Raw genomic sequence first — 22,586 nt, forward strand, 5'->3', positions numbered from 1 at the left:
CTGGGTTTTCAAAAAATTCAATATCTTGACTATGGATATTTTGTCCAGTCAGTAATCCCAGCTTTATCTCTTCATAATAGGTTTTATTTTACCCATTGTTTGGAGGTATGTACTCATTTTAATGAAAACGCTAAAGCGAAGTAAATGTTTCAAAAGTACTCCAACAATTATTTTGCAAAAAGAACGAAGCACAAGCAATTATACTATAAAACACTTTCTTAATAATAATTTATTAACGGGCGTAGTAGACAGAGCCAGCGCGTGCCAGAACTTCGTTATTTTATAAAAGCTGAAAATTCCTCTGCGTATTGTCCCCAACATAGGGAGGAACGATCAGCGACTATAAAGTTTGGATCACGGTGGCTTTGGTAGATAACAGGTAACAAAGGTGTAAAAATCTTACGTCAAAGAATAAAGTCTACGAAAGTTCCCGGCAATGCATGACGTGATTTCTAATTCAACCCTGAAGAAAATATTAAAAAACTAGCGACCCGCCCCGGCTGTGCACGGGTAGCTTATTATAATTTTCGTAGGGATCTCTATTTTTTTTATTTTTTATTTTATTTGTTTTTTGCAATCAACAGCGATATATACAATATAATTTTACATAATAACAGATTTATTTATTTATTTGAAAATAAAATATAACCTATGTTACTTAGGAATAATGTAGCTTTCTACTGGTGAAAGAATTTTCAAAATCGGTTCCGTAATTCCAGAGATTACCCCCTACAAACAAACTTACAAACTTTACCTCTTTATAATATTAGTATGGATTCGGCTTTATATTTGAAGGCATTTCACCACCAGAATGATAATATGGTTATGATTGAGATTGAAGACTAAACCACTGAAGGTAATCTTTGATAATGGTTAACCGGATACGTCAGGATTACAGCCTTTAGATTAACCGAGCTTTCGTGGGCGCATCAACAATGCTCTCGCTCTACGAGAGACAGCACAAACTACCCTCAACAATAACTATAGCAACCCTCACTAACTATGAGTCATGCCACCAATATCTACTATGCGAATTACGCTTAATAACCCTAGCTAAGTCCGTACCTAGACAGGCTCCTCTATCCCCATACCGGTCCCAAACCAACCAGCTAACCTAGCACACCACAACCTAGTACTATAGCCTCAACCAACTGAAACCACATTAGGTTACAACAACAATTAGAAAGCCAACAGTACGACACAATGCGTCTACTGAGAAGCGCCTCTGGCAAGAGCCGAACGAATTATGCCTCGCTACGCACAGCGCGTTCAATTTAATATTCTCACAACGACGGTGGGGACGATGACGTGATGTTCAGTGAGCAAACTCTCTGCAACTAAACGACGGCACTGCCCTCATATTTTAACGTAATATTTTTACATATTTGTTATCTGTTACCTCCCAAAGCCCAAAGCCAGCATGATCCAAACTTCACTTCAATTAAAAGTCGCAGATCGTTCCTCTCTGTGTTTGGGACAATACGCAGATGAACTTTCAGCTTTAATAAAATACCGAAGGTCAGGCCCTCGCGGGCTCTTAGTCCTTAGTCTAAGCTATGTTTGAATGAATTCCTGCTGTAAATTCCTTGAGTTGAATGCAAAGCAAGTTTATGGAATTTTTGTTTTGAACAATAATTCCCCTTCAGCGCTCCGCTTGTTTTTCGCATTGTTTATGATATTTGGAGTTTTATTACTATCCGATTTTGTTTTATTACTTCATTTCTCATTCTCCGGAATGTTTTGTAAGCTGCCAGGACCGTTTCGTTTGTATTTTTCGCTTTTTTCGTTTTCGCTGAAAAATTTATAAAGTTCTCTGTACCTACTCGTGTTGTTGTTTTTCAAAATTTTAAAATTAGCAGTACCTTATTCAACTCTGCTTTCTAAAATATCGTACGTCCGTATACGTACATCCAAATAAAGGGTTTGTTTTTCAAACGTGGTTAGAGGTTATGTACCTGTATGTAAACAATGTCCACTCTCTCAATGCACTAAATTGTGTATAGCAAAACTACTTAAATTAATTGGTTACTTAATAAAATAAAGAAAATGCGCAGAACTGCAATCAGGTAGGTACTTATACTAACTTATAGCACGCGACAGTTTTCCTTTTACATATTTATTACATACTAGCTCATGCACGCGACTTCGTCCGCGTGGATTTAGGTTTTTAACAATTCTGTGGGAACTCTTCAATTTTCCGGGACAAAAAGTAGCATATGTCCCTTTCCCGGGATGCAAGCTATCTCTGTACCAAATTTCGTCAAAATCGGTTGAACGGTTGAGCCGTGAAAATCTAGCAGACAGACAGATAGACAGACACACTTTCGCATTTATAATATTAGTATGGAGTATGGATTTAGATAAGCCTGTAATCCAATTAGTATTTAGAAGTTAGATTGTTTCACTGTTTCTGGTTTCGTCCCAATAGATCGCCAGGAGGCAATCCCTCTGTTGAAACTGGTATACTGCCAAATCCGGATTAAGCTAATGACTAGGTACGTGTTGATACATATTATACATATATATTATACATATTATATATATATGATACATGTTGTACCTAAGAGTATATTATGATGGATTTTATTAAACACTTAACAAGAAGAAATAAAGTTTTATAAGGCACAAGTGCTTTTGAATCGTCAATAAAATCTACCCCTACAATAATTCGTTCGGAATGTCCTTCGTATCGAAAAAATCCACCAAGAAACTCGGCGGATGCTCTTTTCTAATATTCGATTAACAATACCTACAGTGCCATGTCGCGTACTGTAGTTTTTATTTATTTTTTATGGCGGCTATTTTGAAATTTACAATCTTGGTTTTAAATTTTTGTTGTTATAGCGGCAATAGAAATGCTGATGTGAAAATTTCAACTCTCCACCTATTACGGTTAATAGGGTTCAGTCTGCTGACAGACAGGCCGACAGGCAAACGGACAGTGAAGGCTTAGTAATAGGGTCCCGTTGGCACTATTTGGGTACGGAACACTAAAAAGGAATAATTAATATCACCAGGGTGATCTATTGACCTCCATTGAGGTTCTTTGTGTTCCAAAAAAGTTGGAAACTTGTACATGATGTAATAGACTAAAAGCCAGTGCATGCCAGACCTTCGTTATTTTATTTGGGAAGAACGTTTGTTTGAATGTTTGTTTGGAACATGGTGACTTAGAGAGGATAACCTAGGTAATAAAGGTGTAAAAAATCTTAAGTCAAAATATAGTGTAATTTTTTTATATTTTCTTCGGAGTAGTATTACAAATCACGTCATGCCAGACACAGTAAAAAAATTAAATAAAAATATTTTTATTCATTTAAACTTTTACAAGTATTTTTGGATCGTCAGATGCATCTACCACTGGTTTGAAATCCATAGTGTCGTGGGAACCCCCGCCAGACACCCTTAAACGTTAATTATTTATTCAACTTTTTGAAGCACAGTGAACAGTGTAATAACGATTACAGAACACTTACATTTCATACAGGCATATAATAAAAAATGAGAGCGAATCGAGCACTTTGTAATTTCGCCAATGTAAATGGTGAATATGAAAATTCCGCGGTATTTCAACGGGAATTTTGAATTGTCAAGGGTATTATTAAAGGGAACATTTCGGCTGATCGCCTAAAGCTGTCTGTCTCTTGATTTCATTACAATTCACCAGTTGTTGTGGTTGAAATGCCAATAATAAATGTTTTTTCAATTCTAAATCATAACATAATTCTAAAACAACGGGCTCTACGGGCAGCGGCACGCGCATCCCGCAGTCAAAACCGCGGCACGTGCGCGAACGGACTCCTTTGAAAAAGGACCCCGTATGGGTTCGAAACTAGTCGGGCTAACGTCGACTAAACACGTGAGTACAGCCGGGACAGATATTATTTAGAATGGAAATCACTCACGGTAGTTGAAACGCTTTTTCAATTGTTTTTATTTTAGTTTCGGGTACTTTTATGACTTTTATCTTGCTGATGTCCGCGTGGATTTACGTTTTCCAAAATCCCGCGGAGACTCTTTACTATAAATATGTTACTCTTTACGATAAAAAGTAAAAAAATTCAGTCAAATCCGTTCAGTAATTTTTGCGTGATTGAGTAACAAACATCCAAACATCCACACTTTCACATTTATAATATTAAGCAGGATTTTGAAAAATACTTTTATACTTTTTACATAATTTGTCTTTCAGATCACTTGTCTTTCAGGCGCCATATATACTTATGGCGACCACTCAGCGCAGGCAGAGTCACATATTTGGCTTCAGAGAGTTGCCCTCTATTCTGTGAACCCAACAAAAGCCATATCCGTGATGGTTACCAAAGGAGAATGCCAGATCCTGACCCACCAATTTACACACAATATAAATTAAGGATAATTATCCAAGTATTAAATGACCACTCAAAAATTAAAAATTGTGATTTTAAACTTGCGGATGTTTTTATTAGTTTCACAATTATAGGTAAACTGCATATAACCTAGAATCATTATGTGACTTAAACTTAGATTTAATGAAAAACCGCAAGTTCTAGAGGTGTTCAATCCTGTTTAGTTATCAGTGATGAAGCAGAAACAAAATGCTACATAAAGCATTTTTATATAATAAAATGGGTTACGGTTCTATAGAGATTCTGTCATTGTCGTTTGTCGTGACCCGCCAGTCTATTACATGTTCAATCATGTTCTCTTTTTATTTGTTTGTCATCAGTATTGTAACAGAAACTTCCCTTCCCAATCCATACTAATACCTGTTTTAGATGCAAAAGACGTGTGTCTGTCTGTCGAATCGTCTGTCTGTATATCGCACAACGCACGAACGCCTAATCGTAGGTTGAACAAGAGCAAGTGAATCTTCATCATACCATAGATAATATTTTACCGCAAAACGTTCCCAACAAAACACTTTCCTGGTTCCCAAACATCCCGACGGAATGTTATACCAGGATTACAATACTAAAGCGCCCATTAAATGCGTAATTCAATTAGAATATCTAGTATGTCGCAACCTATACGCAGCTATTTTCAAAGACGCTTCAGAATTAACGTCCTCAAATTGAGTTTTGCCAACAGTAATTTCATTCGACGTACAAAGCTCGCCAAAAGAGTAATGTTTCAATGTTTCAATGATCACTTTCTTGAAGCAGCTGTAAACTGATATCAAAGGTGAAAAACAAGGTATTAGCAAGATACAAGGAAAGCGAAAAGAAAAGTATCAGGATAATTCTGTGAGTGTTATGTCAAGACTAGTCACTTCACTAATGTATGTCGCACAACGCACGAACGCCTATTCGTAGATTGAACAAGAGCAAATGAATCTTCATCATACCATAGATAATCTTTTACCGCAAAACATTTCTAACAAAACGCTTTCCTGGTTCCCAAACATCCCGACGGAATGTTATACCAGGATTACAATACTAAAGCGCTCATTAAATGCGTAATTCAATTAGAATATCTAGTATTACGCAACCTATACGCCTATTTACAAAGACGGTTCAGAATTAAGGCCACGTCGTCGTCAAATTTAAATTGAGTTTTGCCAACAGTAATTTCATTTAACGTACAAAGCTCGCCAAAATAATAATTGAGTTTCATGATGAAGCTGCTATTCAGTTGTGTTTTAAGGAGCCCTCATTCTAAATTCGTTTTATTTATAATGGCCTAATCCCGTTTTTTGTAATGATGTTATGTTAATCGCCTCTATTCGTAAATGTGTCCTCATACTTTTTCTCGTGGTAAATTAAAACTACCTGACTATTCATAAGCACTTGTAAAAAGTTTACATGAATAAAAAAACATTCTTTTCTATTCTATTCTATTCTATTCTATTCATCAAGGTTGCTTGAGTTTCATGATGAATCAGGTTTAGAAATTTATGTTTTAATTATTTTCAACCAATCTAATATGAACTTTAAACAAAAACAGTCGGGGTCGGAATCGCACACGAAAGGTTCCATACCATTTTGAGAAATAAAACTTTTAACTTTTTTTAATTTTCATGGCGGCCATTTTGAAATTTTTATTATTTGTTGTTTATAGCGTCAATAACGTGACTAGTTACCACCCTACCGTCAAAACCGCACGCCAAGCGATTTAGCATTCCGGTACGATGCCGCATAGAAACCAAAAGGGCAAGGGTTTAATAAAATCTGCCATACCCCTTACAGGTTAGCCCGCATCCATCTTAGATTGCATCATCACCCACCACCAGGTGAGATTGCAGTCAAGGGCTAACTTGTATCTGAATAAAATAAAATAAATGCACATTCTGTGAAAAATTCAACTCTCAACCTATTACGGTTCATGAGATAGGTACAAACCGCTGACAGACGGATGGGTGGACACACAGCAAGATCGCCCTGACACCCTTTAGGTATGGAACCCTTAAAAGTTGAGAGACCTTTAGGCTAGATAATAAGAAAACTCATGACGCAACAAATGAGAAAACGACGTTCCGAAGGCGACGGACTTACAAGTGAAAAATGGCTGAGTCTATTTTCACTTACAGCCAGCCCAATTGACGCTTGAAGCCGGAATCTAATAAGGTCCCGCAATTTCCGACGCTAACGGCTCTAAGCCAACAGACCGGATTTATTTGGACCCCGGCGAAAACTCTTTTAAGAACACTTTCGAGAATATACGAATGCCTTAAGGACATTGGCGTAAATGCTTTTATAATGAGAGGACTTCCTGATAGGAGGTGACCAAAAAATATACTTAAGAAATCGAAATACCTAAATGTGAAAAGTTGCGCAGAATAGTCCAAATATTCATAATGGTATCACTAAAATTGAAATATGTAAAAATTGAATTCAAAATAAATAAACTTACTTACTTACTTAGTGCTTCTTTACATCTATCATTCTGTTATATACGGGGGGTAACCAGAACGCTGGTTAGAACGAAGATAAATGATGATGATTACTGATACGATACCACAAAAAAAATCACAAAAAAAAAATTAAAAAATGTGTAAAAGTTGTAAAAGTTTACGATATATTGCAAATGCGTAAGTCAAGCCACCCGAAGTCATTTAATTCATTCGTTTTGAAAAATCCTGCGTGAACTTTGATTTTCTGGGATAAAAAGTAGCCTATGTCACTCTCCAGGTTTTAAACTATACCCTTAGTAACTAGTAACTATACCCTAGGATAAACCAACAAACAAAGACACTTTCGCATTTATAATATGGGTAGTGATTTTAATTTCCTTACGTATAAGTTTTAAGTTCCTTACGTGCATTATAGTGACTATATTATATTGTTTTTGCAGGAATGGAACGATTACAAGCTGAAATGGAACCCCGATGACTATGGCGGCGTCGACACCTTACACGTGCCTTCAGAACACATATGGCTACCTGACATCGTGCTGTACAATAAGTAAGTTCTCCTTAAGTCAGACGTATTCTAAGGCGCAATTCACATCGGCAGAGCTGAGGCATGACATCTTTCTTGTTAACAACTCAAATTAAGCTTGAACTTGTACTTGTATATGCTATTTAAACATCTGTAGCCAGTCAGTTAAATTGTAAATCATCCATACTCCATACTAATATTATAAATGCAAAAGTGTGTCTGTCTGTCTGTCTGCCTATCTGTCTGTCTGTCTGCCTGTCTGCTAGCTTTTCACGGCCCAACAGTTTAACCGATTTTGATGAAATTTGGTACAGAGTTAGCTTACATCTCGGGAAAGGGCATAGGCTAATTTTTATCCCGGGAAATCAAAGAGATTCCAAGAGATTTTTAAAAACTTCAATCCACGCGGACGAAGTCGCGGGCATCATCTAGTAAAGAATAAATGTACAAAATATCAAAAATATTTAATTAAAACTTTTTGATTTTTTTTTTTAGTAATCTTAAATTGTTGTATTGAGTCTTCCTGTAAAAACATGGTCACCCCAAGCAAGCGACTGTGAGCGAACGGGACGGCTAGCACAGATCGTGCGCGCTCCCGCTCGTGCGAGTCGAATCAGCTGGTGCATTGGAACTCTCGTCTAAACTATACATCAAATAAATTATCTTTCTTTAACAACTGACAAAATGTGTACCTATTAGGTCTGTATAAACAACTTAGCTAGACATCTCGGCGGTGCTCAGCATCACCAAAACACTAATTATTTATTTATTATTTTCATCAGTTTGCCTAATAAAGCTGGTAATAAAATCAAATTCTAGATGAAAAATGCAAAAAAAAGTTTATATGATAAATTCTCCCATGGATTAAACATGCGAAGACTTGTAAAATGAACAGGAAATTCGAATACCGTTCAAGTAAATAAAAAATTTCGAAACGTGATAAAATGACGGTGATACAAACTCAGCCCCGTCCAAAGTTGTTAAGAGTTATGAAGTTCTCTAAACGGGGACAAAACTTGGACTTTTAAAACGTGCGCTGGGACATTGGCCTAGCATACAAGCTTCGTGAGAGAATTGTTCTAAAATTATTTACCTACCTTTATGTTTGAAGCTATGCTCGGAGTTTTGATCAAATCTCTAGAAGAACTAGTATAATCGACATAGCTCTTTTTTATTTTTATTTGATTAAACTTTTACAAGTATTTTTGAATCGTCAGAGGCATCTAACACTGGTTCGGAATGCCTTTCCTATGGGTTGCAAAGCTGAAGTGGCAATGGGCGGAGCACATAATAGACATTGAGGTCCCAAGAATCAAAAAATCAGGTCGATGATTGGCGTGATCAAAAGACAAATCAACAAAATAACAAAAAACACATAATATGTGTATAGAAGTTAAAATAAATTAAAGGAAGTCCTAAACAAACTTATATTCCATTATACTGGGTCTCGCTAGGCCAATTTCTAAAGGCCAAGGTTCTTTCAATGAACGCAAACTTCGTCTATAAAACGTGATACCTACTTATTTTCTCAGACGAATTCCATTATTTTGTTTTATCACGATGACTGGACGAAGTTTATCGCAGGCTTTTAACCGCAACAGAAACCTCCCTTCAAATGAAAGCTTTGGAATAGAAATTTTGAAATTACCCTCAGATCGGCAAGTTTTTGTATATTTTTATAGTTTCTTTCTGGGCATTGAGTTTTCTTTCTGTCGTACTCTGCATTTCTGAGAATCATGACCCCTATCCATTATTCAAATTAATGGTATGGTTTTTCTTGGGATGATAATGCTGTGAGTTCCCAGTTCCTTCCGCATACGAATAAATTTCGCTTACTTACTCCGTTTTTAAGCTTTTGAGTTTATTCTAGATTCATACTTACTTTTTGTAATCCACATTTTGTGTTTGTTGTTGGTTTTCATCATTTCATGCTAGCACCAGCTAGGCATCAGCTAGTTTTAAATAAGTAATCTACTTGTTTGTTGTGCTGTTTGTAATCTGCTGTGTAATAAGTTTCGCAGCGAGATGGGTAATCATAACGCCATTTTGAACGTAGCAATACGTACATTTCAGTGGCGTAAGTACTAACTAAAACTTTCTTTAAAGATACAAACCAGTCCTAGCAACGGACCTTAATATTAATCTAACTCAAGAACTATTTACGATAAAATCAATTTGGGAAAGTTTCTCAACAAACTTGCGTCTACCCTCAGTTTTACTAGTCCAATTTCTTTCAATGAACGCAAACTTCGTCTATAAAATGAGATTTTATTTGGCGGTCCCCTTATCTTTTCTCGGACGACTACCATTATTTTACATTATCACGATGACTGAGCAAGTTTATCACGGCTTCCTAACCGCGACAAAAACTTCCCTTTGAGAGCCTTCCCTCCCTTTCAAATACGAACTTTGGAATTATCCTCGTGTCAGTGTTGAAGCAATTTTACGGTTAACATTTGTATAACTTCCGAAGTTGGCAACTCTCTTAATCATAATTCCTGATATTGGGAACAGTAACGATTTATCTTGGGTTATAAAAAACGCAAAAAATAGGTACTTTACTAGGGTTTCACATCCGAAAGGTGCCCAACGGAACCCTTTTACTAAACTGTTAGCGGGCTGTATCTCAAAATTACTGCCATGAAAATAAAAAATAAAATAAAAAGTGTTATTTCTTGAACGATGATACAGAACCCTTCGTTTGCGAGTCTGACTCGCACTTAACCGATTTCTGAGATACTTAATTTAAATAAAATGGTAGCGAGAAGTGGGTAAACGGGGAATTCTCTCGAGAGGGCCAGTGGACTCAAACATTCTGTTCTCCCTGGCTAGACCGTAACTACGGTCGATAAAACTCGCTAATTTCACTACACGGCCACTTCTTGTCCTCTTTTCTTCAGTGTTAAAAGATTTAGAAACAATTCTGTGCGCATTCTTTTCCATATACTTGGCAAGAAGTGCGTGTCAATAGGCACATACTTCACCATTTCGGGCGTCAGCGGGTGCAGCCGATAATCCGACATCTGATGCGATTTGTCTGTATCAACCCCGCAATATTTTTTGAGTTAAGTGGCGAGTGGCTTGCTGGGAAAATTGAGCAGTCTGGCGGCTCGAAATGTATCAAAAATCCGTTTCCATATACTTCGAAGTCCTTCTGCAATCAGGGAACGTCCAAAACGCTGCCATGGACGATTTTAAGAATTTTCGGAATTGGTGAATACCTCATTCAACTTGTACATAATATATTCTCGGCAGGCTAAGGCATCTATTATAATATAATCACTGTCGTTTGTGGTAATTTGCAGGTATAACATTGGTATGATCGGTATGAATGCTGCTCCAAATCCATACCGATTCCTTCAAATGATTCTTAATATTTAAGCAATTTGTCCAACTCTTTTTTTGTGGGTACAAAAGTGAGTTTTGTTTGCTCCACTGGTGGTGACATCGAAGGTTTTTTGTTAGGTCTAAGCCATTCCAGCCTTGGTGTGAAATGGGACAGTTCTATGTGGTATGGGTATTCATATTGAGAAGATAGTGGTCGCCGCTGGCCGCTTTGTTACATACAAGTGAGTGTGTGACTTGCTGGGCAATTTGTGAAGTTTGACGGCTCAAATGTATCAAACATATATCCATATATCCCAAAGTCCTTCTGCAGTCAGCGAACGCCCGAATCGCTGCCATGGAAGGTTTAAAAAAAATTCGGATTGGTGGATACAGCTTCAAGTGGATATCCCCGTCGGTTATTAGCTTGTTGTACGTCGTGCCACATACTTGCTAGCTCAACTCAAAGGCCTTGAGGAGGAGATAGCGGTCGCCACTGGCCGCTTTCAGTAAATCTGTGCGCACTCTTTGCCATATATATATTGCAAGAAGGTCGTATCAATGCGCACATACGTCAAAATTTCGGCGTCAGCGGGCGCAGCCGCTAATCTGTCATCTGATGCGATTTCTCTGTATCATTGCTGCAGTTGCTTTTGAGCAAAGCAGCGAGTGACTTTCTGGGCAAATTGAGCGGTCTGGTGGCTCGAAATGTATCAAACATTCCATTTACATACATTCCAAAGTCCTTCTGCAATCAGGGAACGTCCGAAACGCTGCCATGGACGATTTTAAGAATTTTCGGAATTGCTAAATACCTCATTCAACTTGTACATTATATTCTCGACAGGCTAAGGCATCTATTATATAATCACTGACGTTTGTGGTCATTTGCAGTTACATTGGTATGATCGGTATAAATTGTGCTCCAAATCCATATCCATCCTTCAAATGATTCTTAATATTTAAGCAATTTGTCCAACTCTTTTTTTGTGGGTACAAAAGTGAGTTTTGTTTGCTCCACTGGTGGTGATATGGAAGGTTTTTCATCAGGTCTAAGCCATTCCAGCCTTGGTGTGAAATGGGACAGTTCTATGTGGTATGGGTATTCATATTGAGGAGATAGTGGTCGCCGCTGGCCGCTTTCAGTAAATCTGTGCGCATTCTCTGCCATATATATGGCACGAAGCGCGTGTCAATGCGCACATACTACTCCATTTTGGGCGTCAGACCCACCAATCTGCCATCTGATACGGTTTGTCTGTATCAGCCCCGCATCGGCGAGTGACTTGCTGGGCAAAATGAGAAATCTGACGGCTCGAAATGTATCAAACATTCCGTTTACATAGATTCTAAAGTCCTTCTGCAATCGGGGAACGTCCGAATCGCTGCTATGGAAGGTTTCATAATTTTCGGATATGTGAATATAGCTTCAAGTGGCTATCCTCGTCAGTTATTGACTTGTTGTACATCATTCCACATACTTGCTAGCTCCACTCGGAGGCCTTGAGGAGGAGATAGTGGTAGCTGCTGGCCGCTTTCAACAAATCTGTGCGAATTCTCTGCCATATATTTGACAAGAAGTGCGTGTCAATGCGCGCATTCTTCACCATTTCGGGCGTCAGCGGGCGCAGCCCCCAATATGCCATCTGATGCAATTTATTTGTATCAGATCGTAGTATTTTTTGAGCAAAGTGGCGAGTGACTTGCTGGGCAAATTGAGCAGTCTGGTGGCTCGAAATGTATCAAACATTTCTTCACATATATTCCAAAGTCTTTTTGCAACGAGGGAACGTCTAAATCGCTGCCATGGAAGGTTTTAAGAATTTTCGGAATCGTGAATACAGCTTCAAGTGACTCTCCTCATCGGTTATTGGCTTGTTGTAGGTCGTACTACATACTTGCTGGCTCAACTCGAAGGCCTTGAGGAGGAGATATTGGTTGCTGCTGGCCGCTTTCAACAAATCTGTGCGCATTCTCTGCCATGTATTTTGCAAGAAGTGCGTGTCAATGCGCACATTCTTCACCATTTCGGGCGTCAGCGTGCAGCCGCCAATCTGCCATGTGATGCGATTTGTCTGTATCACCGCCACAGTATTTTTTTAGTAAAGCGGCGAGTGACTTGCTGGCCAAATTGAGCCGTCTGGTGGCTCTGCAGGCTAAGGCATCTATTATGTAATCGTTGACGTTTGTAGTAGTTTTCAGGTAAAACCTTGGCAAGAGCGGTACGAATGGTGCTCCAAATCGATACTGACTCCTTCAACACATTCTAAATATTTAAGCAATTTGTGCAACTTTTTTTCTGTAAATACCAAAGTGAGTTTTGTCTGCTCCACTGGTGGCATGGAAGGCTCTTTGTTAGGCCTAAGCCATTCTAGACAGTTTAATATGGTATGGGTGTTCATAAGCAATATTATGGCTGTGTACATTATATACCTTCTCTAGAGCCACAGGTTTAATGTTATTCGGCTTTTTGGTTATTTTTGGCACCCACACCGCAGACTCATTACGTCGGGGTCACCAATTGTGGGGTTAGCTTATCTAATACCCACGTGATCAGTTTCCTATAGGATCCTCTTCAGCGCCAGCTTGAACTAGCGATCTCGAATCGAATGCTGCTCCAAATCGATACCGACTTCTTCAACAGATTCTAAATATTTAAGCAATTTGTGCAACTCTTTTTCTGTGGATACTAAAGTGAGTTTGGTCTGCTCCACTGGTGGCATGGAAGGCTCTAATTCATTAGATCTAAGCCATTCTAGACAGTTTTGTGGTATGGGTTTTATATCCAATCGATGGATAATACAACAATTTGGAAGAAAAAGAAACGTCTATCGGATATATACTATTACCATTAAAAGCAAAGTAGAGCAGCGAAAAATTTTTCGTGTCACTCAAGCCCGTAATTCGATTGAAGCCATCTCAGCAACTTAGAGCCGTTTTTAAATCCCATATATCCCAACACCACCCATTATTATCACTGGCAGTTCACCGCTTTTCTATGCATTAGTGCCATCCGACCGTCTCGATCAAAGCACAAAGTAGCTTATCGCTCTTAATATAGAGTTGAAATTTAAATGTGGTCAGAGAACGTGCTTAAAGTTGGCCAGGCGGAAGGCACGATAAGTGCAGGCCTTAATCTAAATAGCATCAAGGTAGAATTAAGCACGGTAGGATAAACACTGGCTGAATCGCATCAAACGGGAGCAGGCGCTTCTTTCAATTGTAATTGCGAAGGAAAGAAAAGAATTAGTAGCTGAGCACTTTTATCTTTGCAGATAGAAAGTCTAAAAGCAGTACCTAACGATTGTTTGAGCGAATTCAGTGTAGATAAACAGCTAATCCAAAGAGATTTTTATTTTATTGCAATGAATTCGAGAATTCATTTTGATTACGACTTGGTGCTGTTTTGTTCTCTAACTTTAGAGATTATTTAGTTGAGATTTTCAAAAGCTCATTCGATATTTTCAGGGCACTTTCAGGTTATTTTAGCATTTCCTGACTTGGGTGCCTGGTGATCACTTATTGTGCCAGATATTTTTTCCACGCACATACAAATTGTGAACTAACTCTCTTCGGCTGTTTCCAATAAATTTTAATATGGGATTATTCTAGGGGCGGCGGATTAATAAGTTTCTGAAAAGCTGGCTAGTGGCAGCGCACTGGTAATTTGCTTGCTACTTAAATTTAAATTTTCAATGATCTCCATTGCGCCGTGGTCTTACAAGGGGGAGTTACCAAACTCCATTCCTAGCAGCGTCAATTTTGGAATTTATAATTGTCTCTGGTTTGGTCTGGTCTGATGGAAGATTTCGACCGTGGCAAGGTGGGTTCCTGTACTCGCATTGAAATGATCATAACTCTGAACTGCATCCAAATTAGCCCATTACCATCTTACATTGCAGCGTAACTTACCACAGTAGGTGTGTAGTAGGGTTTTTTTTTATTCATTATAGGCGATCACACCTGTTTGGAAGTGATGATGTGGCCTAAGATGGGACGCGTTTGCCTAGAAGGCGCCTATTCTATAGTAGTAGGCCTATAATATAGGGTTGACCTAATATCGAAATTTAAGGAAAAACATTTTTTTTTTCTATTGTGTTGAAAATTGAAATCATGTTGTGTTCAATCAATCATAAGTCCTACTCAAGAACTAACTTGGCGTCTAAATAAAAAGAAAAAGTTATAAATTCTGCTTCAGGATAGTCAATTATTTACTAAAAAGTCTTACGCCTATTGATGGACGCTACAGTAGATTCCTCCTAACAATATCAATGATTGACGCCATCTACAATTCCTTCAGAATACCTACGATTGTTACTTGAGTATTATGCATAAAGGATGCCCCTTTACGCATGATTGGACAGAACTTGTGAGCACTTGTGTAGACATGCTAGTTTCACAGAAAAGCAATTGCCAGCGTCCTGAACCCGTTCTCAGAATTGCGATCGATTTGTCGAATTGTCACTCTTGTTTTGCTTATATCCTCACATATAGCATGTAGCATAATATATTCGTAAGCAAGGAGCTCTAATCCAACGCCTTACAGCTTATGAAACCTTAGTAGCTGCACGTCGACTAAGTCAAATCAAATATTACGTAGGTTTAAATCCCATCTTGAATAATATAATTGCTATCTTACCTGTATCTTAGAGGGAAAAAACGAGGATTAATCGTTTGGTCTAATGTACTTAGTAGATATTCTACTTGTAAAAAAATAACTGCCCCAATAATAATAATTTAATAATTTATTTATTCTTCAAATTTACGTAGGAACATAAACGCTAGGGAAACGGTAATAGCTGTGTTATTTAAAAAAACTGTGTTACAATAATGTAGCTAATGTATATCAAATTTGATACATATTTAACTGTTCAACTTTAAAGGTACATATTTTATCAAAGTTGAATAACATTATTCAAATGATTTAAACGTACTTAATCAAATTCTTGACAAGAATAATGTTAAAACTAGTGTACGAATATATTTACTATCTTATTCTTAAAATATTTATTTTCAAGTTTTTCATACATCATTCGCGAACCGTCCATGACTTATCTGCTCGAAATATCAATAGGCAATACATTTGTCGTGTGAGCGAGGGATAAAATAAATTTTTCCATATATTTCTCCCGCAGAAACTTTATTACCGTCTTCTGTGGAGCCTCAATTCCCGTTCTTGATAGGTCTTCGCTTCAGCCCATAAAATGTCTCCTTACGTTTATTTAATTTCGACGCAGGTGCGGCACAAGTATTATTTTTGTACGACTGCGTGAAAAAAATTAAATATTCTTAGGGTTATCGCTTTCAAAAGCAATGTGATGTAGCTATGGTTCCTGTTTCATGTTCTTCTTTGTTTGTAAATTCAAATTTACAGGGTGTAACCAAAACGCTAGCAAAAACTTAGTGCTATTGTTATACTGTCTAAACACAATTCAATACCAATAACCATTTGCCTCACTAGCTTATGCTCGCGACTTAGCAGAGCTTGGAGAACATGGCAAAAATTCAGTAACTACTACTGTCATTCGCTAAATTCATTTGATATTACTTTTTAACTTTACCGAAAACAATACCTTTCCTTCCCTACATAATTCTGCTGTATAAAAGCATAATATAGTTACTAGTTAACGTCCAACGTTATTTTAGTTAGTGGGAGTAGGTACGTCATGCAAATAGGAGTTGCTGCGAGACGTGGAGGTCATATTTTTAAATTTAAACAGATAGAGGTTACCGTATAATGCACCTGTGACTCTCTAAAAGCTCTCGCGAATATTCGGTGTAAACTTTATTTTTAATGGCACCACGCTACATAATGGAAGACACCACGGGTCATATTTTATGAGACAATTTTCACGGATGTGAAACTTGGCTATGACAACGCTTTTAGACGTACCGACAACAAAATTTGCTTAAGTCACCCACAGTCTTGTCTTGAACGAAGTGTTTTCAACGGCATTGAGGCGGTTATTAAAGTTCCGTAGTCAACAATGTACCCTCATAGTTACACCATGTCCGTCTGTCTGTCTGTCTGACCGTTCGTCCGCGGCTTATCTGAATGGCTGTAGTACTAGATAGCTGTTAATGTGAGCTGACAAAGTGGTAAAATAAAATTTTGGAAAAAAAAATTTTTTGGGGTGCTTCTATTTTCTCGAACAGCCATTTTCCGATTCAGGGATCACTTGCACATTATCGTAACTCACAAATTCAGTGCAAGTAGGCGCATTGCAGTAACTGCCCAAGCAAACTACTTTATAAGCAAAGCAAATCTGTGGCCATGTGCCAGCTTATTCTGTTTTTAAAAAATCGGCGATTTACAAGATAGGCAGACTGGAATTCTACTCTTTACATTCCGCCTCCGGAAAGTCGGAAAGTCATTTGTGGGAATGAGTGCACTGCTATGACTTTTACAATGTGATAATACAGTAGATTGAACATTTGAACAGAACAGAAGTATCTTGGTTCTTCTCGGTGGGAATGGCATTCCAAACATCTTTTTCTTTTTCAAAAAATCTTTCTATTTCTATACTAAAAGAAATACTCCGCCCATCTAACCAAGCCCTTATTCGTCTTCAGCCTCGTCTCGAACGAAGTGTTTTGAACAAAATTGACATCTTAATTTTGACTTAAACTGATTTTCCGATCTTTGAGAGTCTTCATGTTGTCGTTTGAGATTTTGCTCTTGGAAATGTTAACTTACTTAGTTCTCCGTTGGTACGAATTAATCTTGTTTAACTTCTGAAAATTAACAACTGTTACTGTTTTAATTTTGTTACTAAGAAAATAATATATTATTGACTACTATTGATTGCCTGCAGTTTTGCTCCTGTGGGTATTTCGGAAAATGCGACGTTGTTCCTTTTACTATATTATAAAGTGAACTCTGGGCAAAATTTCAGATTTCTATGTCCAAAAGTTTGGACTAGGTGTTGACGAGTCACTACTTTTCTTTTTATATTTTAATCTTAATAATATTTTTAATATAAAAGTTTAGGAGCTTAGATGTTCGTTACTCTTTAAGGTTACAATGCTTGAACCGATTTAGCTAACATTTGGAATGGAGATAACTTATAAATCATCTAGTTTTCAGATAACCTTGAGAATTATATTCTTTTATCTGAACAGACAGTCTTATTTGGATTATTAATGCTCCTCCTTTTTCTTGAGAAATGAATATTTAAACTGCTCTACCTACTTGAGAGTCCGAGCTGTCTACTTTATATTTTTCATGTCTTCGTGTCTAGACAGGTACATTAAAACTTTTCAGCAACACTTACAATAGTGTAAGCTTATTTTTACCTTTGTTAGAAATAAGAACTCATTTTTAAGAGCTGAGTTATTTCTAAAGCGCAACTAGCAACTAATGCTTAGTGGCAAACGCTGTAAGTTTTATAACATCAGATTTGTCTTCTTACGTCGAGTCCAAGCTTAGTGGGAATACAATATATAACGTCAATGTATCACTTCGGACCATGTACTCAGAAGCTCAGCTTGCTATTTGCGGTCCCACAACCAGTCGTTAATCAATTACGTTGGTGATCGTCGGTACTTGAGATAATATTTATCTCGCAAATAACCAGTAATGGATATCGTTTTAATTGATAATCGCGCGTGTAATAGCACCGGGATCATTGCTGCTAATACAAAAGGGTTTGCGGATTGGATCAACAAACATGAAGTAAATTAATGTTTTGTTGAGGACTCTGATCCTGTAAAATAGATAGAGTTATTTGTTTAATTAAAGATATTTGGAGGTAATATTGTATTTAAATGTTCATTTGGTTTGAATAGTTCGTAGCGATTAAGATTCATTTCAAGCTACATAACTATTCTATACGGAATCGTATGGTTGGTTTATTTTAGTTTTCCAAATAGTGTCATCCACTTCTGCAAATAAATGTAACCATTAGATTATTAGCATTTCATAGTTCTTTATAGTTTAGCTACTTAAGCAGTGATAACCTAGTGGCTAAGACATTGGCTTCCTAGTTAGGGGGTCAGGGGTTTGATCCCAGGCACGCACCTCTGACTTTTCAGAGTTAAAAAATTTTAATATAGCTTAGACGGTGAAGAAAAACTTGCATGCCTAAGAGTTCTCTATAACTTTCTCAAATATGTGTGGTCTTCCAATCTGCACATGTAAAAGACTTTGGCCAAATTCTCTCATTCTGAGAGGAGACCCTCAGCTCAGTAATGGGCCGTTAATAAGTTGATGATGATCTACAATTATAATGTTTGCTTTATTTAAGTCCTTGCCTTTTACTACAACACCACCTTTTGTTACAGTGCGGATGGCAACTACGAAGTGACGATAATGACGAAAGCAATCCTCCACCACGACGGAAAAGTCATTTGGAAACCGCCCGCTATTTACAAGTCCTTCTGCGAGATCGATGTCGAGTACTTCCCTTTTGATGAGCAGACCTGCTTTATGAAGTTTGGCTCTTGGAGTTACGATGGGTATACGGTAAGTCTCTCTGTCTGCGTCCTATTTCTCATTGCTGAGGGTTGTGAGAAGTTTCCCTAGTGCACTTCCCAGCACTCTCCATATACAGTTTAAGTGATTTAGTGTTTTTGAAACCCGCAATGTATAGCGTATACGCCTACGACGCATTACCCGAGTTTTGCACCCCGCGGCACTTATCTACGCAACGTTTGTTGACCGCTAGCGTCAGTCAGATGTTTTATTTGCAATACAGTGCAAACTTTTACAAACACTTTTTTTTAAATTTAATTTTTCGCGTCTTTTACTGGTATCTTATCAGTAATCAATCACCTGTCTTCGTTTGTGCTAGCGTTTTATTAGCACCCTCTGTTTACGTACATTGGTTCTAATTCTAATATTAACCAATCAAGATCTGTAATTTTTTCTAGAACGTTTATGAACTAATATCTGTGTCTGGTTTGCTAAAATACTAGTTTAAAGTTACACGAGCTAAAAGATTTGTTTGTTTAAATCCTTGAATCCGTGTAACTTTGAAAATAAATATTTTAACGGAAACTGGGCAAATTACAGATAGGTATAGATATTAATTTCTAAAAAGTATCTACAAAATTTCATTAAGTTTGGTAGGTTCAAATTCAAATGAGAGCCAAACTACATTTGTTTGGTGCGCACTACGAAAAAACTCCTTTATTCACGATTTATCATACAGATTTGTTTGTTTTGGCAGATTATAGCGAATTAAGCTTGTATATCCCAATTTAATTTGCAAAAAAAAATTGAAATAGAAAAAAAAAACTACAATCAATTTCACTGCCATTCAGCACTGAATAGAAACTTTTAATCCTATTAAGAGATTTTTCCCGTAAAACAAAATAAAATCAATTTAAAACTGAAAAGTAACACGGATTTAAATGGGATAAAGCAATTGCGAAAAATGCCTTTTCCATTCTTGCAAAGTGATTGATCTGATACAATAATACTAACGTGTTTTATTTGCATTCCCGAATTTCAATTAAAATTCACTTTTCATTGGTACTTTTTAGGGTTCCGTAGGTAAGTACCTCAAAAAGAAAAACGGAACCCTTATAGGATCACTTTGTTGTATTTCTGTCTGTCTGTCTGTCTGTCGGTCTGTCAAGGAACCTACAGGGTACTTTCCGTGACCTAGGATCAGTAGGTCTTATAGCAGACATTAGGGGGAAAATATAAAAACCGTGTGGTTACATCACACAAAAAAATTGTGGTGTGAAAATGAACTAATAATTAGTATTTTCAATTTTTGAAGTAAGATAACTATAATATTAACTATATAAGTACATATAGAGGGGGGATCATATGAAAGGTTTTGCATTCCTTTGCCTATGTCTTGTACTCAGTATTTATCAAGCATTTTGATCAACGTAGTTGTTCCTAACCTTTTCTGATACGATGTCAGAATAAATATTATAAATTGCCAACCGATAAATAATGCGGTCGGAGAGATATGCTTGCCAATGAAAGGCGGGACTATAAAAACTTCGGGATAGAGTTTAGAGATAGGCTTCTGAAAGCCGAGGCATCTATCTATATCAAACTAAGGAAGCCAATAAATCTGGTCTGTTCCTTTCTTATAAATAGATCGACGGCACGCATCTACGACTACCGACTTTGTGTTTGTGAACCGAAGGATTATGATAATATTTTTGTCTTCTTTTTGTTTTTGTTTTGTTGTTGTGCTTGTTATTATTGTTTAGATCTTTACTCGTAACTAGCTTATTCATCCTCGTGATTACCCAAATTGGACCCAAATGGCAAAGTTCATACAACATTTTATCTGAAATCGATTTGAGGCGACTATGTAGGATGTGTCTTTTTTAAATGATATAAGTAGGCATGATGTAATGCGCAGACGTACGCATTGAGGGTCAAACCTCTGTGGTTTTTACAATGCGTGCTACCTATTTAGTGAAATTTTCTCTTGTATGTTAATAATAAATTTTAAAAAAAGAAGGAAAAATATTAAAACCAAAAAGATATTGACATGTTTATATTTTGCAGTAAAACCGTGCCATGTACCTATATTACGCGACCAGTCGAGATGGCAATCGGGGAGGTAACCCGCACACCCACACAGCCCGCTTGCTAACCCTGTGCGGACGAGCGCGAAAGACGTGTGAGTAGGGTTGCCAGGCGTCCGGATAAAGCCGGACATAAGTAGGCTTTTTGATTGCGTGTCCGGCCCAAATAAACGGGGTCCGGCTTGTCCGGCTTTTTTTTACGTTTCGCAAACGAGCGTGGCCCAGCGCAGGCGAGTCGACTGGCGGTCGCTCCCGCAGGCGGCAGTGCCGCCTGACAACAAGATTTATGACAATAATAAAAAAAGCTTGATTTTACATAAATTTTTTTTTGTCCTACCTATTAATACTAAGACACAAAATCCTCAATAATGTAGGGTGTGCGGCCTTTGTACCCAAATGTCCGGCCAAACTGGCTGGTCTATCCGGCTATTAGCTTTGGCGACCTGGCAACCCTACGTGTGAGTGTGCCCGATTACCATCTCGACCTATCGCGGACTATACAATATACTTCTGTTACTACTTTATTATATCATTATATTTCTTGCAGGTGGATTTGAGGCACTTAAAACAAACACCAGACTCCGATGACATAGGGATGGGCATCGATCTGTCGGAGTACTACATTTCGGTAGAGTGGGATATCATGCGGGTACCGGCCAAAAGGAATGAGAAATTCTACTCTTGCTGCGAACAACCTTATCCTGATATAATTTTCAACCTCACCCTAAGGAGGAAAACTCTCTTCTATACGGTCAACCTCATCATCCCTTGCGTTGGAATATCTTTCCTTTCAGTTCTAGTATTCTATCTTCCGTCGGATTCAGGAGAAAAGATCTCACTTTGTATATCTATTTTACTCTCACTGACCGTGTTCTTTTTACTGTTAGCAGAAATTATCCCCCCTACGTCACTCACGGTCCCTTTACTAGGAAAATATTTATTATTTACTATGATGCTAGTAACATTATCAGTCGTAGTCACTATTGTGGTGCTAAACGTAAATTTTAGGTCTCCAGTTACACACCATATGGCTCCGTGGGTGCGGAAAGTCTTTATAGATTTTTTACCCAGAATATTATGTATACAAAGGCCGGAAAAGCCGCCTGACGATGACGAAAATGATAAACCAACTGAGGTAAGAAAAACAGAATTAAATACTAAGGAGCAATCCAAACAAAACTCATAAAACATTAGAATTAATTTAAAGTCAGTTGAAAAATTCTTGCTTCTTGAAGAATTTATTGTACAAAAAATACACTTTACCCACAACTTAAAGTAAATTCCGCTGTATAAAAACGTTTAATTAAATTTATGAAAGCTCTTACAAATAAAGTTTCGCCTTAAGAGAATCCTTTTAAAACGATAAAACAAACACCGTACTTTTTCTCATTGAGTTTCCTTCAT

General features: G+C 37.5%; 1 protein-coding gene across 3 annotated transcripts in view; it reads left to right on the top strand.

Annotated features, from left to right (window-relative positions):
• Positions 1-22,586, top strand: part of nAChRalpha1 (nicotinic acetylcholine receptor alpha1) — a 324,378-nt gene that overhangs the window by 288,225 nt on the left and 13,567 nt on the right. For all 3 annotated transcript variants that reach the window (XM_034977650.2, XM_069504399.1, XM_069504400.1), the window contains 3 exons: positions 7,273-7,382; positions 18,966-19,146; positions 21,730-22,317. In XM_034977650.2, the coding sequence (XP_034833541.1) occupies positions 7,273-7,382; positions 18,966-19,146; positions 21,730-22,317 (879 nt within the window). The remainder of the gene's footprint in view (positions 1-7,272; positions 7,383-18,965; positions 19,147-21,729; positions 22,318-22,586) is intronic.

This window comes from Maniola hyperantus, chromosome 17 (genome assembly GCF_902806685.2).
Source record: "Maniola hyperantus chromosome 17, iAphHyp1.2, whole genome shotgun sequence".
Lineage (NCBI taxonomy): Eukaryota > Metazoa > Arthropoda > Insecta > Lepidoptera > Nymphalidae > Maniola > Maniola hyperantus.